This window comes from Salvelinus namaycush, unplaced genomic scaffold (genome assembly GCF_016432855.1).
Source record: "Salvelinus namaycush isolate Seneca unplaced genomic scaffold, SaNama_1.0 Scaffold2967, whole genome shotgun sequence".
NCBI classification, from domain to species: Eukaryota; Metazoa; Chordata; class Actinopteri; order Salmoniformes; family Salmonidae; genus Salvelinus; species Salvelinus namaycush.
This window is the reverse complement of record NW_024059860.1, coordinates 1-16,715: the sequence shown is the minus strand read 5'-3', so window position 1 is coordinate 16,715 and position 16,715 is coordinate 1. Positions and strand designations below refer to the sequence as shown.

The 16,715-nt window shown below is 46.4% G+C and overlaps 2 protein-coding genes across 2 annotated transcripts; one reads left to right on the top strand and one right to left on the bottom strand.

Moving 5' to 3' along the window:
- Positions 1-3,970: 3,970 nt before the first annotated feature.
- Positions 3,971-6,873, top strand: LOC120039734 (paired mesoderm homeobox protein 2A-like). Its single transcript, XM_038985134.1, has 3 exons — positions 3,971-4,193; positions 5,917-6,104; positions 6,388-6,873. The coding sequence occupies exons 1-3, from the start codon at positions 3,971-3,973 to the stop codon at positions 6,871-6,873; spliced, it is 897 nt and encodes a 298-aa protein (XP_038841062.1).
- Positions 6,874-12,415: 5,542 nt separating this feature from the next.
- Positions 12,416-16,549, bottom strand: LOC120039735 (phosphatidylinositol 3,4,5-trisphosphate 5-phosphatase 2A-like). The gene is made up of 3 exons (XM_038985135.1): positions 15,756-16,549; positions 15,331-15,464; positions 12,416-13,493 (listed from the first exon to the last, which is right to left on the bottom strand). The coding sequence occupies exons 1-3, from the start codon at positions 16,068-16,070 to the stop codon at positions 13,394-13,396; spliced, it is 549 nt and encodes a 182-aa protein (XP_038841063.1). The 5' UTR covers positions 16,071-16,549; the 3' UTR covers positions 12,416-13,393.
- Positions 16,550-16,715: the final 166 nt, after the last annotated feature.

Below are 16,715 nucleotides of genomic sequence, written 5' to 3'. Positions count from 1 at the left end.
CTAGCTCAATCAGTAGGCCTGAGGGGCACTGGAGTCGGCATAAAACCTAGCAGTTGAGAACCGACCGGCCAGTGGTCTGTCATAAAACCTAGCAGTTGAGAACCGACCGGCCAGTGGTCTGTCATAAAACCTAGCAGTTGAGAACCGACCGGCCCGTGGTCTGTCATAAAACCTAGCAGTTGAGAACCGACCGGCCAGTGGTCTGTCATTAAACCTAGCAGTTGAGAACCGACCGGCCCGTGGTCTGTCATAAAACCTAGCAGTTGAGAACCGACCGGCCAGTGGTCTGTCATAAAACCTAGCAGTTGAGAACCGACCGGCCAGTGGTCTGTCATAAAACCTAGCAGTTGAGAACCGACCGGCCAGTGGTCTGTCATAAAACCTAGCAGTTGAGAAGCGACCGGCCAGTGATCTGACACAAAACCTAGCAGTTGAGAACCGACCGGCCAGTGGTCTGTCATAAAACCTAGCAGTTGAGAACCGACCGGCCAGTGGTCTGTCATAAAACCTAGCAGTTGAGAACCGACCGGCCAGTGGTCTGACATAAAACCTAGCAGTTGAGAACCGACCGGCCAGTGGTCTGTCATAAAACCTAGCAGTTGAGAACCGACCGGCCAGTGGTCTGTCATAAAACCTAGCAGTTGAGAACCGACCGGCCCGTGGTCTGTCATAAAACCTAGCAGTTGAGAACCGACCGGCCAGTGGTCTGTCATAAAACCTAGCAGTTGAGAACCGACCGGCCAGTGGTCTGTCATAAAACCTAGCAGTTGAGAACCGACCGGCCCGTGGTCTGTCATAAAACCTAGCAGTTGAGAACCGACCGGCCAGTGGTCTGTCATAAACCCTAGCAGTTGAGAACCGACCGGCCAGTGGTCTGTCATAAAACCTAGCAGTTGAGAACCGACCGGCCAGTGGTCTGACATAAAACCTAGCAGTTGAGAACCGACCGGCCAGTGGTCTGTTATAAAACCTAGCAGTTGAGAACCGACCGGCCAGTGTTCTGACATAAAACCTAGCAGTTGAGAACCGACCGGCCAGTGGTCTGTCATAAAACCTAGCAGTTGAGAACCGACCGGCCAGTGGTCTGTCATAAAACCTGCTTAATTCAAACCATTATTTTGAGCATTTTATTGAGTCAGACACGGTGCTGAAACAGCCAATGAAACAGCAGATAAAATGATATAGTGTGGACGGGCGGTTGCCAGGCACCTGTTGCTGTAAATACACAGATGAAAGTGTGTTTAGCTTCAACACGTTTTGTATTTATGTAGGCCTATGTCCTTTCCCTGCTCTGTGAAAGCATTAGGCCTGTAAGTGCACAGGATAGGCTACATTTTGGGGATAGAGCTAGTGCGTGCATATGATTTGCACGGTGATGGATGAGTGAAGGTGGAGCGATGGGGTCCCGTTGGCGCACCAGCCATTCAATCCCGAATTACTTATATGCACAATGGCGCACCGGCTTCAGGCGGACCGCTTCTAACCCGGTTAGTCAGAGCGCGCGACAGCTCTATGACTAATGGTGCCAGGTCTGTGGTAGAGAGAAAGAGAGAGAGAGAGGCTGGGGGCGAGACAACTGCATGGGTTCTGATTCAGGGTCCGGCTCGTGCGCGCCCCAAGGACTGCAAAACCCTTTGTTGAGCTCGTGGAATAGGGCACCCAACATACCTGCAAGATGACAGACACAAAGCCGACAGATCAATCTGATATCATGCTTCAGACAATATCACAATCACACACCAGTTAGGCATATGGGGAAATATGCATCGGACATTTTATTTAGATAATCAGTTTATATCCAGTTGATTAACTGGAGTAAAGTGATTATTAAGCTGAAACAGCACGCGGTGGCATACAATGTTGAAACAACAACTTGTTATATTGCATTGAAGTTGACAATCTTTTTGTAAATGAAAAGTGAGTGGTACCCTATAGAGCAGCTTAACGTAACAGCACCGGTATTGAGGAGATGTGATTTATATATGTTGAAGGGAAACTGAGTAATCTATAGGAATAAAATGGTTTGAAATGTATAGGCCTCTTTAACCTGCAAGTTATGAGCCTGTAGGTCTACAATAACCAGCCGAGGAAGAACTCAAAACACAGCAATAAAAACATCCCCATTGAAAGTTGAAGTCTATAGACATGCATTATATGCATATGAATGGGGACAACGGTGAGGCATACACATGACTAAACATGAGTTCAACAGTCCTTTAAAATGTCCATGATTAAGCTTTGAAAAGCAGAGACAGAAACGAAAATGAACTGATAACTATTGTGACTGCATGTTATTAATATATATTCATTCTATTGTATTTTATTTTATAGGCCAATATTGCAATGTTTTTTGTTTTATAATTTATAATTGATATCATTGTTATCATCATAGTTTTTGTGACATATAAGTCCATACAAGAAAAAGTATCTGAGTTAGAGACACTGTAGTGGCTAATATAAACGACTATTCTCTCCCGGTGCTCCCCGCCCTTCTAACGCATGGCAACCGGGGCCTGACCGCGCGCCCTTGCTGCCACCACCGTGTGCCATGCGTTCAGACAACATACATTTTCAAGAAGATTCCTAACGTTATTGATATTAATGGAGACTTGTTGTGCGCGGAGAAACCCCAGTCCCGACACGGCAAGATGCGGGTTATTCAATGGGATATAAACATGGCAATGCGGCAGGTTGTAATGCCATTAGACTGGGCCACTGGCAAAGTAAGCTGTGATAGTACGAGAAGAGTCCTCTGCCACTGTCGAGAGTTGCTCTTTTACATATAAAACCGTGTTATATTATTACACGCACACAGGGCCAGTGGCCACATTCCCATAATCAATTTAGCACGCGCGTAAACCGGTTAATTTAGCAACACAAGCTCCAAGGGTTTGGACGATAAGATTTTGTCGAATATGGGCTATTTTCTTCTAACGAAGAACCTCTTAATTTCTCAAACGGTTGAATTAAGGACCCAGAGGTAGCAGAGAGGACACTCCTGGTTTCTATGCAACTGATAATTCATGTGTTTAATAAACGTTAAATCGATTTAGTGTCACTTCCATTCCAGCCCCGGAATAAGAGGAGACGCTGAGATTGTGCTCTAACCACCCTGGGCATTATAAGTTTATGGCCCAAGAGGCGCGTGCTAGTGTGTTTCATATCACGTTGGATGCTACTGAACAATAACTTAAACCAATTTATGGGGAGTCAGTGCGTTTATGAAAGCTTTCCATGGGATCCACTGATTGAAACGCGTTTAGTTTGGTTCTGCAGTCAGACACTCTTGAGGTGACGCATACACCCATATATAGGCGACCACTCTTACACTGAGAGAAAGGCGACATCTCGAACAACAGCAAATAAAATATGTAATTCCAGAAATCAGAATCATATCAGGAGTTTATCTGGCATAAAGACGTCTGGCTGAGGGTTAACTTCGCGCGCATTAGTAATGCATGAGTAGTGGGAGGGGGCTGACCGCGCACGATGCCCCCCAATAGACTCTCGAGACATTGTCATGGAAAGAGACCACCGCCTCGTTATTGTCTCGCGGACTGCCAAGTTTATTATAAACACTGCGCGAGCTGGCCGGTGCGCTGTCATACTGAGTGCAAGGCGAGGTGGTCCGGAAGGGAGCGAGAGCGAAACTGACGTGGATGGAAGAGGAAGATACTGATACTGAGAGAGAAAAGAAAGAGATTTCAGGAATATTACTTTCAAGGAAGAGAGAGAGACGTGAAGAAAGACATATATGGTAAAATACCATCATGCTTTGACTGAAAACAAGAAAACCACATTGAGAGCGGGACTGAACTCGGGGACCTAAAGCTGGTCGTTGGAGAAATTTGAAAAACGGAATTCATTCTGTGGTGTTTTTTTTATAGCTTTAACCGTTTTAATTCCTCTCGAATCCCGAGAAGTACATTTCATCCAGCGCTCGCCCCAGAGTTGTCGTCCTCGCGCCTCCATGTATAAAATGGATTACTCCTACCTGAACTCATATGACTCGTGCATGGCGGCCATGGAGGCATCGGCCTACGCGGACTTCAGCTCGTGCAGTCAGGCCAGCTCGTTCCAGTACAACCCGATCCGGACCGGGTTCGGTGCCAACCCGGGATGCGCACCCCTGAGCACCGCTAGCTGCACCCTGGGGTCCCTTCGGGAGCACCAGCCCACACCCTACTCCACAGGTAAGAGCGCGCAGAGAGCATGGGGAGAGGGTATAGTAGGGCATGAGCGGGAGATTTGGCTCGTAGGAGTTGCTCACACCGGTGTTTAATCTCCAGCTGTTGGCTATAGTTAAAGCGTCTGGTCTTATTTGAAATACTTGCGTAAAATGTCATTTTTGTTATTTGATTATACCAACTAGGCGAATCGAAGAAGGAAAGACATTTCATTTGATTAATGATAACCCAATTAATCGAAATTATAAATATTCTGTTTCATATTAGCATACCTCTTAATTTGACGGTCTAATCTTTCGTTTTATGTTCGTTGGCATGGGGATAATTCAGTCAGTGTACAATTCGGTAGATGGCAAATATATCTCTATTATCAACTAATCAAATTTGTCATTTGTTTAGTCAATTTAATAGAATTTAGCCTATCCTAAAATGTACCTTTTCCTTTATCCATCATTTTCTATTTAATTCGTTATGTGGTCACGATTCGATTGCGCAATTCAAATGTTTATTTTTTTGTTACCTTGCCATACATTTCCAATTTTATAATTCATGTCGATATGATGGAATAGGAAAACTAGATTCTTTATTTATTTACAATTTTGCAGGATGAGAAAAAATAAGCTTTACGTATCGGTTTCTTTTTTTCCCTCATCTTATTCAACTGTTACCATGTACATGCAACAAAGGTAGCTCAGATGTGCGAGCGCCTTTTGAATTTACAATTTTGCAAGATGAAATCTCTTGAGATGCACAACCTCGTTTTCATGTGTCCAAATGAAAAAAAGGAGCAAACAATAGCCTACTTAGTAACAAGAATAATATGGTAACTACTGTCTTATATTAATAACAATTAAATAACAATCACGTTTTATAGTTACTAATAGGCCTACAACTAATAAAAACGAATTATCTTCAACAAATGGTTGAATAGTGCAGGCTATGCCACCTTATTCGAAAAGCGTACACGTCCTGCTGCGCCTAAAACGTGATTATTTCACTGTTTATATGTTTATATTTATATGTGAATTCCCTCTAACTTTCTGGATAAGCTAATGATTTAAAAAAAAAATGATTTTATTGTAGTTCTAATGAAGGCGCACTGACAGACCGTCGCGTGCGTTATGCACGCTCTCTCTCTCTTTCTGGGGAAAGAGACCACTTCTAAAATATCTGTATCTAATGATCAGGCTGCATGACACTTTTCATTTTTAAATAAAATTGAATGAAACAATGAAACTGGAAGGTGGTTAGTCTATCACAACGTTTTATTCAATGCCCTTGTTGATAGCCTATCAAATTCTGTTATTCCATGTTTAGCTTAGGCAAATTTGACCAAATTACAAATAATTTAATTTAGTTCATGGTATAATTACAACTAGCTAATTGTATAAATATAGTCATATATTTTGTACGATTGTGGACTACTTCCCTATCATAGACTAAACCAAAAGAGAAACGTCAATAAAAAATAACTCTGAATAATAAATTATATAAATATGGGAACCACGATATTTCACCTAGGCCTACTGATAGGCTATATACCGTTAGTTGAATTGATCAAGTCAATTAAAACGTGTATTGTACAGGGGAAAAAATCTTCAGCCTCAAGCTATAGCCTATAGCCTACGAGGTCAGACAAAGGCAACTCCATAACATAGCCTATCGAAAAACGCCTACAATAAAACAGAGCATCACTAATTGGTTTTATTGTGATTGGTTGGCTCCGCAGTTCCATATAAGTTCTTCTCGGACCCATCCGGTTTAAACGAGAAGCGGAAACAGCGGCGCATAAGGACCACCTTCACGAGCTCACAGCTGAAGGAGCTGGAGCGCGTGTTCGCGGAGACCCACTACCCCGACATCTACACGCGCGAGGAGCTTGCGCTCAAGATCGACCTTACTGAGGCGCGGGTGCAGGTGAGTCCAGGGTTCCGATGAAAAACACGAATTCACAACAGATAAAATATTTTCATCCATCTATGGGCTTACACCATCATGTTTATTTTTTAAATGCAGTCAGTTAATGTCGAAATTATTGTTATCTACCAAATTGTAATCTATACATCCTTCATGAGTATATTTTAGAGATAGTATGTATTTTTATGTGTATTTTTGTATATATTTATTTTGTTGCCTTTTTCTTTTGGTTGTATTTTTAGACGTTTGAATGAGACTAAACTTTATTGTCTGTCTGTGTCAGGTGTGGTTCCAGAACCGGCGGGCTAAGTTCCGTAAGGTGGAGCGTGCAGCCAACTCTAAGTCCAGTAATGGGACCGGGGGCCCAGGAGGGAATAATGGCAATGCTGGGGGGAAAAAGGGCGAGCCCAGATCTTCCTCAGATGATGACGAATCAAAAGAGTCCACCTGCAGTCCCACCCCTGACAGCACCGCCTCGCTGCCCGGCTCAGCCAATGGGAACATGGGTAGCCCTGCCAGCCTCAGCCCCAGCCCCGCCCCTGCTAATGGTGGCTACGCCAACACCTCCAGCTCCCCCGTTCTGCAGGGGCTCAAACCCCCTGGCTGGCCCAGCCTAGGCCCCGTCCACCCAGGAATGGCCCAACCCGCAGCCCAGGCTCCAGAGCTGCTGAAGGCGTGGCAGCCTGCAGACAGTATGACAGGGCCTTTCGCTGGCGTGCTCTCCTCCTTCCACCGGAAACCCAATGCTCTCAAGACTAACCTGTACTAGAGACAAGGAGCAGAGATCTCTAGTATAACTACTGTATATCTATACAGACTAACCTGTACTAGAGACAAGGAGCAGAGATCTCTAGTATAACTGCTGTATATCTATACAGACTAACCTGTACTAGAGACAAGGAGCAGAGATCTCTAGTATAACTGCTGTATATCTATACAGACTAACCTGTACTAGAGACAAGGAGCAGAGATTTCTAGTATAACTACTGTATATCTATACAGACTAACCTGTACTAGAGACAAGGAGCAGAGATCTCTAGTATAACTACTGTATATCTATACAGACTAACCTGTACTAGAGACAAGGAGCAGAGATTTCTAGTATAACTGCTGTATATCTATACAGACTAACCTGTACTAGAGACAAGGAGCAGAGATTTCTAGTATAACTGCTGTATATCTATACAGACTAACCTGTACTAGAGACAAGGAGCAGAGATTTCTAGTATAACTGCTGTATATCTATACAGACTAACCTGTACTAGAGACAAGGAGCAGAGATCTCTAGTATAACTACTGTATATCTATACAGACTAACCTGTACTAGAGACAAGGAGCAGAGATTTCTAGTATAACTGCTGTATATCTATACAGACTAACCTGTACTAGAGACAAGGAGCAGAGATCTCTAGTATAACTACTGTATATCTATACAGACTAACCTGTACTAGAGACAAGGAGCAGAGATCTCTAGTATAACTACTGTATATCTATACAGACTAACCTGTACTAGAGACAAGGAGCAGAGATTTCTAGTATAACTGCTGTATATCTATATTCTCCTTCCCCCTCTATCTACTGCCCCCCGGAGCGGGACTACCCATTTCATTTATTACTACCCGGACTCTCTAAGTGGCAGTTGTAGTTTGTGAATATGTGTTTGTGTTGAAGTGTGTGTAACAAGCATCTCATACGGGGTGTGTGTGAGTGTGTGTAACATGCATCTCATACGGGGTGTGTGTGTGTGTGTAACATGCATCTCATACGGGGTGTGTGTGTGTGTGTAACATGCATCTCATACGGGGTGTGTGAGTGTAACATGCATCTCATACGGGGTGTGTGTGTGTGTGTGTCAGTTGTTCTGTATGTTCTCACTCCAACAAAGCTACACCCCCCCCAACACACACACTATACACAGTCCAAAAGGTATTGGCAGACATTGTGCACTTAGCAACACTAGCTCCTAGCCCTTGTACCCCTGATTAGTAACACTAGCTCCTAGTCCCTGTACCCCTGATTAGTAACACTAGCTCCTAGCCCCTGATTAGTAACACTAGCTCCTAGCCCCTGTACCCCTGATTAGTAACACTAGCTCCTAGTCCCTGTACCCCTGATTAGTAACACTAGCTCCTAGCCCCTGTACCCCTGATTAGTAACACTAGCTCCTAGTCCCTGTACCCCTGATTAGTAACACTAGCTCCTAGCCCCTGTACCCCTCATTAGCAACACTAGCCCCTAGTCCCTGTACCCCTGATTAGTAACACTAGTCCCTGTACCCCTGATTAGTAACACTAGCTCCTAGTCCCTGTACCCCTGATTAGTAACACTAGCTCCTAGTCCCTGTACCCCTGATTAGTAACACTAGTCCCTGTACCCCTGATTAGTAACACTAGCTCCTAGTCCCTGTACCCCTGATTAGTAACACTAGCTCCTAGTCCCTGTACCCCTGATTAGTAACACTAGCTCCTAGTCCCTGTACCCCTGATTAGTAACACTAGCTCCTAGTCCCTGTACCCCTGATTAGTAACACTAGTCCCTGTACCCCTGATTAGTAACACTAGCTCCTAGTCCCTGTACACCTGATTAGTAACACTAGTCCCTGTACCCCTGATTAGTAACACTAGCTCCTAGTCCCTGTACCCCTGATTAGTAACACTAGCTCCTAGTCCCTGTACCCCTGATTAGTAACACTAGTCCCTGTACCCCTGATTAGTAACACTAGCTCCTAGTCCCTGTACCCCTGATTAGTAACACTAGCTCCTAGTCCCTGTACCCCTGATTAGTAACACTAGTCCCTGTACCCCTGATTAGTAACACTAGCTCCTAGTCCCTGTACACCTGATTAGTAACACTAGTCCCTGTACCCCTGATTAGTAACACTAGCTCCTAGTCCCTGTACCCCTGATTAGTAACACTAGCTCCTAGTCCCTGTACCCCTGATTAGTAACACTAGCTCCTAGTCCCTGTACCCCTGATTAGTAACACTAGCTCCTAGCCCAAGGGTGGGCAAACTTTTTGGCTCGAGGGCCACATCGGGATTTTGAAATTCAACAGTGGGACGCATTTTTTGGGGGACCAATTGTTTGTTAAAATCGATTTGCGGGGGTCTCATGAGTGGTGCAGTGGTCTAAGGCTTGAGGCGTAACTACAGACCCGGGTTCGATCCCAGGCTGTGTCACAGCTGGCAGTGACTGGGAGACCCATGAGGTGGCGCACAATTGGCCCAGTGTCGTCCGGGTTAGGAGAGGGTTTGGCCCAGTGTCGTCCGGGTTAGGAGAGGGTTTGGCAGGCCGAGATTTCCTTGTTCCATCGCACTCTAGCGACTCCTGTGGCGGGCCGGGCGCATGCACGCTGACACAGTCAGAGCCAGGTGTACGGTGTTTCTTCCGACACATTGGTGCGGCTGGCTTCCGGGTTAAGCAGGCACTGTGTCAAGAAGCAGTGCGGCAGGGTCGTGTATCGGAGGACGCACGGCTCCTAGCCCCTGTACCTCCTGATTAGTATGTTAACCAGGCAGGGTGAAGGTAAACAGTCAGTCTCCCAGGGGAGAATCAGGGGGACAAAACCCTCTTAACAGCAAGCACAACTTTCTTTATATCCCCCACATCCCCTCTGTACTGGAGAGGGGACCCCCAAATCCCTCTGTACTGGAGAGGGGACCCCCAAATCCCTCTGTACTGGAGAGGGGACCCCCAAATCCCTCTGTAATGGAGAGGGGACACCCAAATCCCTCTGTAATGGAGAGGGGACACCCAAATACAACTATCCCCCTGAAGGCCAGACCAGATTCCCTCTCACATCCTCACCACACCCCTGCCAGTGAACCCCGACACAACTCCTACTCTCAGACAACCCCCCAACCCTCCCCTCTGATCCCCATTCCCACCAGACTACCAGCTCAAACATCTCATAGCAATGTTCCCTCCCTGACTGACTCGCTGGCTGGCTGACTGTCTTAGCTGACTGACTCGCTGGCCGACTAGCTGACTGACTGGCTGGCCGACTAGCTGACTGACTGGCTGGCTGACTGACTGACTGGCTGGCCGACTAGCTGACTGACTGGCTGGCCGACTAGCTGACTGACTGGCTGGCCGACTAGCTGACTGACTGGCTGGCTGGCTGGCCGACTAGCTGACTGACTGGCTGGCTGGCCGACTAGCTGACTGACTGGCTGGCTGGTTGACTGACTGGCTGAAGGGAGGTAGAGGTTTAAGAGTTCTGTTCTGGGATTCAGGTCAGCATTGTTGGACATTCTCTGACTGCAGCTTGAACACTAGTAGACCAGTGGTCGACCGTCATTACTGCATAAAACACACGTCACTCTAATGGTCTGTGACACTACTCCTCCTGTCTCCCTCTCCCCCTGTCTCCCTCTCCCCCTGGATCCCTCCCCCCCTCTGGTACTATAGAGACGGTACTCAAGACAACTTTACTGGAAAGCAGTTATTTATGGATGAGAAAATAATGGAATAACAATAAAAATGTTTTTTGTGACCAAAAACAGTATGTCTTTTTAAATGGACAGATATCGAAATGTTGTAATTGAAAATGATTTGTAAATAGTAATATATTAGTTATAGTCTAGTGTTTTTTCCACATTACTCTGAGGAGTTGTTCATTACAGAGCATGTCTCAGCTCACTGCCCATCCTGTCTACATAAGGGCAAAGGGAAGGCTTATAGCAACTGTATGAAGGGTTATAGCACTACTGTAATATTCTGTCAAATAAATCTACCCTATAAAAACATTGCTCAAATGAACAAGATGTGGTTTTGTGTGTGTCCGTCTGTGAGCATTGGGGGGGGGGGGGGGGGGGCTAAAGGATCATATCACTCTTCTCTGCACTCACATAGCTTCTTCTTCTCCTCAAATAACCTGTCTTGGTCTCACACACACAGAAAAGGGAGTCACAGTAGCCAGTCTCCGAGTCTCAGCACCAATAACGTAAAGAAAGTGTACAAATATACTGATCCCCTGTGTCAAAACTGAAGCTCCCGAAGCCAGTGATAGTGAAATCAGCCTTCATAGTAAACTGGAGGAGACAACAGAACAAGACGTCATCACCATTGACAAGTCAGTATTACATCACCACAGAGGACTACAGTCAGGTATTTTTAATAGCGTGCAGTATGTTGTATTAAACAATACAAGGCATTTTCTCCTTCCTGTCTATTTTAATCATTGTTCTTCCTTGTCCCCTTGTAGGTATTTCCATTTAACACATACATGTGGTCAGTTATAGTGCAGAGAGAAACAGTGTTGGCGGGTTAAATATTAGCTTTTTATTTGCTGAAAAAAAACAACGATAACAAGAGATCAATGGTTCCACTGTTACAACCAGAGAAAGACCAGACTGGAGCTCGAAACAGACAAGCTCCACAGGAAATAACCTACAGAGAACAGCAGGAGAACAGTGTTATGGCGAGGTGGAGTTGGCAGGGCTGGGTAGAGCTTGACTAGGGAGGAGTGGACGAATCAACACTCTCATAAGGAAAGAATCTAACTTGGCATCAAAGTCACTGGGGGGGTATAGAAGGCACTGGGATACGGGAGAAGGAATGGGAGAGGGGGGGCATAGGAGAAGGGATGAGAGAGGGGGGGTATAGGAGAAGGAATGAGAGAGGGGGGGTATAGGAGAAGGAATGAGAGAGGGGGGTATAGGAGAAGGAATGAGAGAGGGGGGTATAGGAGAAGGAATGAGAGAGGGGGGTATAGGAGAAGGTATGAGAGAGGGGGGTATAGGAGAAGGAATGAGAGGGGGGTATAGGAGAACGTATGAGAGAGGGGGGTATAGGAGAAGGAATGAGAGAGGGGGGTATAGGAGAAGGTATGAGAGAGGGGGGTATAGGAGAAGGAATGAGAGAGGGGGGTATAGGAGAAGGTATAGGAGAAGGAATGAGAGAGGGGGGTATAGGAGAAGGTATGAGAGAGGGGGGTATAGGAGAAGGAATGGGAGAGGAGGGGTATAGGAGAAGGGATGGAAGAGGGGGGGTACGGGAGAAGGAATGAGAGAGGGGGTACAGGAGAAGGAATGAGAGAGGGGGCATAGGAGAAGGAATGGGAGAGGAGGGGTATAGGAGAAGGGATGGGAGAGGGGGGGTTTAGGAGAAGGAATGAGAGGGGGGTATAGGAGAAGGAATGAGAGAGGGGGGTATAGGAGAAGGAATGAGAGAGGGGGGTATAGGAAAAGGTATAGGAGAAGGAATGAGAGAGGGGGGTATAGGAGACGGGATGGGAGGGGCCACTATGCTATAGGGCTAAAGGTGATAACATCAGATTAACACGACATTCACTCACATTTCTCCTGTTTCCTCTCATTGTGCAACAGTCATTTTTTTTTTTTTTACAACAGTAAAATAACGTCAACATATACATTTATATAAAACAACTTCATGAATGTTAATGTATAATGTTAAAAACAGTCCTTTATATCACTTGGTGTGTCTTCAGTTTCTTATCTGTGGTCCTACTGAGGTTGCCAGGACAACAGCACCACCATGTGGTGAAAAGAACAACCAGCAGCGTGTGATGTGTGGCAGTGTTTCTCAGTAAGGATCCTGGGGACCCACTGTGTTCAGGCTGGCTCAGCATCAATTAAACACTAATTAGTACATGGACAACTGCATGATGGGTACTGCAGTCTGTGCTACTGAAAGGGGCCTTGGAGCCCAGCACGGCTCAACAAAAGGTTCAGTTAAACTGACAGAGGAAGGTCTCAGTGTTGGTGTGGTTCGCTACATTCCCTTTATCTCAAAAACATAAAACACACACAAAAAAAAAAAACACTGAACCAATGAACAGATAGTCATTAATAATCATATTCATGAGCGGAATAAAAACAATAATAAACTCAGTTCTACCAAGCTGTTTTTCTAGCTGAGGCAAGCCTGAAGAAGTCGCAGCCTGATGATGTCACAATGTCTTCTACATCCCAGGAGCAGAATGGTTTCTCAGGACGAGGGAAGGGGCGGGGTGAGAGGAAAGGGGCGGGGTGAGAGGAAAGGGGGGGGGTGAGAGGAAAGGGGTGGGGTGAGAGGAATGGGGTCTGTTATGCAGGTGGCAGGGTAGAGGTCCAAAGGACTGAAATGTTTCTACTGTTTAAATAAGGCTGGCTAACACAACAGCCACAGTTACATTAACATAAAGACACTTACACAGTACAATACATCTAAAAAAGGACGTTCGAAAAATCTGTTGGTCAACAGAAAGTATAATGGAGTGCAATTTCTCTCAGAAGGCACAGTCTGGCATGGATTAGCACGTCTCAGCTCAGCATGGACCGGTTCAGCTCACTTCTGCTGCTTCTGCTGTCTCAGGCTCTCCAGCAGAATCCTCTTGTGGGCGGGGTCTAGAATGCCTGCCTCCTCTAGGTCCTCCTCTGTGATGTCACTGAGGAGGAACATGATTGGATGAGATTCATGAAGTGACATGTTTCATGATTGACTGTGTGTGTGTGTGTGTGTGTTTCTCAAAATGCATACTACCGTACTCAGAGCACGCAAATTGCAGCACGGGAGGGTCGGAGTATGAGTCCAAATCAAAGTATCTGAAACGGAGCACGGAGGACACTTCTCAAATGCGATCTCTGTTTGTAAATATTTTGATGCAAGCTTCAACGGAAAGTATTCAAAGAAATATGACGCAACCACGTAAGATATTATGCAAATTTTAGTGAAATCAATGGCGCCCATTATTTGAGCTGAAGCGAGAGAAAATACACTCCGACTTCGGAATGAAATGTTGCCTATTCACATCTCATAAGCGTGACTACAATATTTTATCTAGATACCTTAATAAATACATGCTGTGTTAATTTTGGTATGGTTAGCTGCTTACAATACCCACTGTAGTGTGCGTAGGTTGTAAGCCCATAGTAAGTCAATAGAGCTAACTGCCTAGATACTACTGTTAGTTAGCCAGATAGTCACAAATAATTGTTAGCTTGCTACCTATGAAGAATTGACATCTACCTTGGATAATGTTCGTGTTAGGTAATTTTTGCCTGTTATACTATCTGGTTAGCGATATTAATACGATTCACATATAGCTAGCTGATAGTTATGAAGTAAAACGTTTGCTTTGTGTATATATTGTTTAATCTCTATTGCCATTGTCCTGATGGAAGGTTCAGTGAATGGGTAAGTCCATAGTATGTCAATAGGGCTGACTGGCTAGCTAGCTAACCATGAAGACTTGCTAAGTAGCTACCAATAAAGAATTGGCATCTACTGTACCTTGCATAACATTCGTTTTATGGTCATTTCTGCCTGTTTAACTAGCTAGATGGCTATCTAGATTACAATTACACATACAGTGAATCGTTGTAATCTATAAGAAAACATGTTTGGTGTTCGCCAAAAGGCATGTGGGAGACTCCCCACACATATAGAAGAAGGTAATCTAGTCAGATAAGACTAAAATTGACCTTTTTGGCCATCAAGGAAAACACGACGTCTGGCACAATCCCAACACCTCCCATCCCCCCGAGAACACCATCCCCACAGTGAAGCATGGTGGTGGTAGCATCATGCTGTGGGGATGTTTTTCATCGGCAGGGACAGGAAACTGGTCAGAATTTAAGGAATGATGGATGGCGCTAAATACAGGGAAATTCTTGAGGGAAACCTGTTTCAGTCTTCCAGAGATTTCAGACTGGGACGGAGGTTCCCCTTCCAGCAGGACAATGCCCCTAAGCATGCTGCTAAAGCAACACACGAGGGGTTGGAATGGCCTAGTCCATGCACGCTCAAATTCTGTTTTTTTGTCTTATTTCTTGCTTGTTTCACAATAAAAAATATTTTGCATCTTCAAAGTGGTAGGCATGTTGTGTAAATCAAATGATACAAACCCCCCAAAAATCTATTGGAATTCCAGGTTGTAAGGCAACAAAATAGGAAAAATGCCAAGGGGGGTGAATACTTTCGCAAGCCACTGTATATCTAGCTGATAATTAGGAAGTAAAACATTTGCTTTGTGTGTATCTTGTTTCGCCCATTGTCATCATTGTCCTGGCTGGAAGAAGGTTCAGTGAATGGGGAGGTGGCATGTGAGGTAACACAGTAAGGGTGGTGTGAGTACTTCTCAAATGTAATGTTTAATGTGTTCTCCCCACTCTTGTCCTCACAAGAATGGACTCAAGAGAACTTCCTGGGAGAATGCACTTGGAGCATGGGAGTGTGGAGCACGGTAGTATGCGTATTGAGAAACACCCAGTGTGTCTGTGTACCTGAGGAATTCCAGGTCGTCCCAGCCGTTGTGTAGCAGACCTTCCTCATAGCGGTCCAGCCCTAGTCTCTGTAGCCACTCGCCCACAGACGACTCCCCCACGGAGAGAGACGAGCTACTGCTTCCCCACAGCGCCTACACACACACACACACACACACACACACACACACACACACACACACACACACACACACACACACACACACACACACACACACTTTAACACTGGAGAAGCTTTTCATTAATACATCATAATAACCTAACAACAACATGAACAGTTCTGTTTGCCTTTTATTCATAGTACCCCCTCCCTCCCTCCCTATCGCCCTCCCTCCCTCCCTCCCTATCGCCCTCCCTCCCTCCCTCCCGCCCGCCCGCCCACCCCCCCTCCCTCCCTCCCTCCCTCCCACCCACAAACATCTCACTTCTTCTGGTAGGTCTTCAGCGATGCTCTCAGTGATGGGGGCTCGGGGAGGGAAGGTGCGACAGGCGTCCCCCAACCCCTGGCCTCTGAGGTGGGAGGGTGCAGAGGGGGCACGGGGAGGAGGGGGGTACTCGCTCTCACTCAGTGTCTTCGCCATCTGCAGCACCGAACATGATTGGTCGTCCAGCCCCCCGGGGCCTCCCCTCCTAAAGTCCTCCCCCAGGACGAAGGCAGGACTGGGATTGGCTGCGGGGATCTTCACCTCGGCCAGGTCGGGGTACAGGGGGCGGGGTTTAGAGAAGGGGGTGTTGGCCATCTCCAGTGCTCCTTTCGGGAGGGGGGGAGGGGGGAAGTCAGGAGGAGGACGGTTCAGTGTGCCTCCCGCTCCTCCACCTGACACCACCCCCACCACTGCAATCCCATCATCCTCCGAGGACCCCTCCTCACTGATGGGCCGGACAGGGTGTCCAGCCGTGTGCCTGCGGGGGTGGGAGGACCCTGAGGAGTGCCTCCCCCTGCCCTCTCCAGACAGGGGTGCCTTACCGGCTGGGGGGGAGCAGGGGGAGGGGAGGAGCTCCGAGGACAGGGTGGCAGCTGATTGGTTAGGAACGCCTTCCAGGATGTAGTAGGCGGGGTTATTGTAGCTGTTGTTTTTACAGGTGGAGGGGTCTCCCTCTGCAGAGTCCTGCTTAGCCCTGGAACACACACAGCAAGAGCCTTAGGTCTGTGTGTGTGTCTGTCTCTGTGTGTGTCTGTCTCTGTGTGTGTCTGTCTCTCTCTCCGTCTGTGTCTCTCTCTCCGTCTGTGTCTCTCTCTCCGTCTGTGTCTCTCTCTCCGTCTGTGTCTCTCTCTCCGTCTGTGTCTCTCTCTCCGTCTGTGTCTCTCTCTCCGTCTGTGTCTCTCTCTCCGTCTGTGTCTCTCTCTCCGTCTGTGTCTCTCTCTCCGTCTGTGTCTGTGTCTG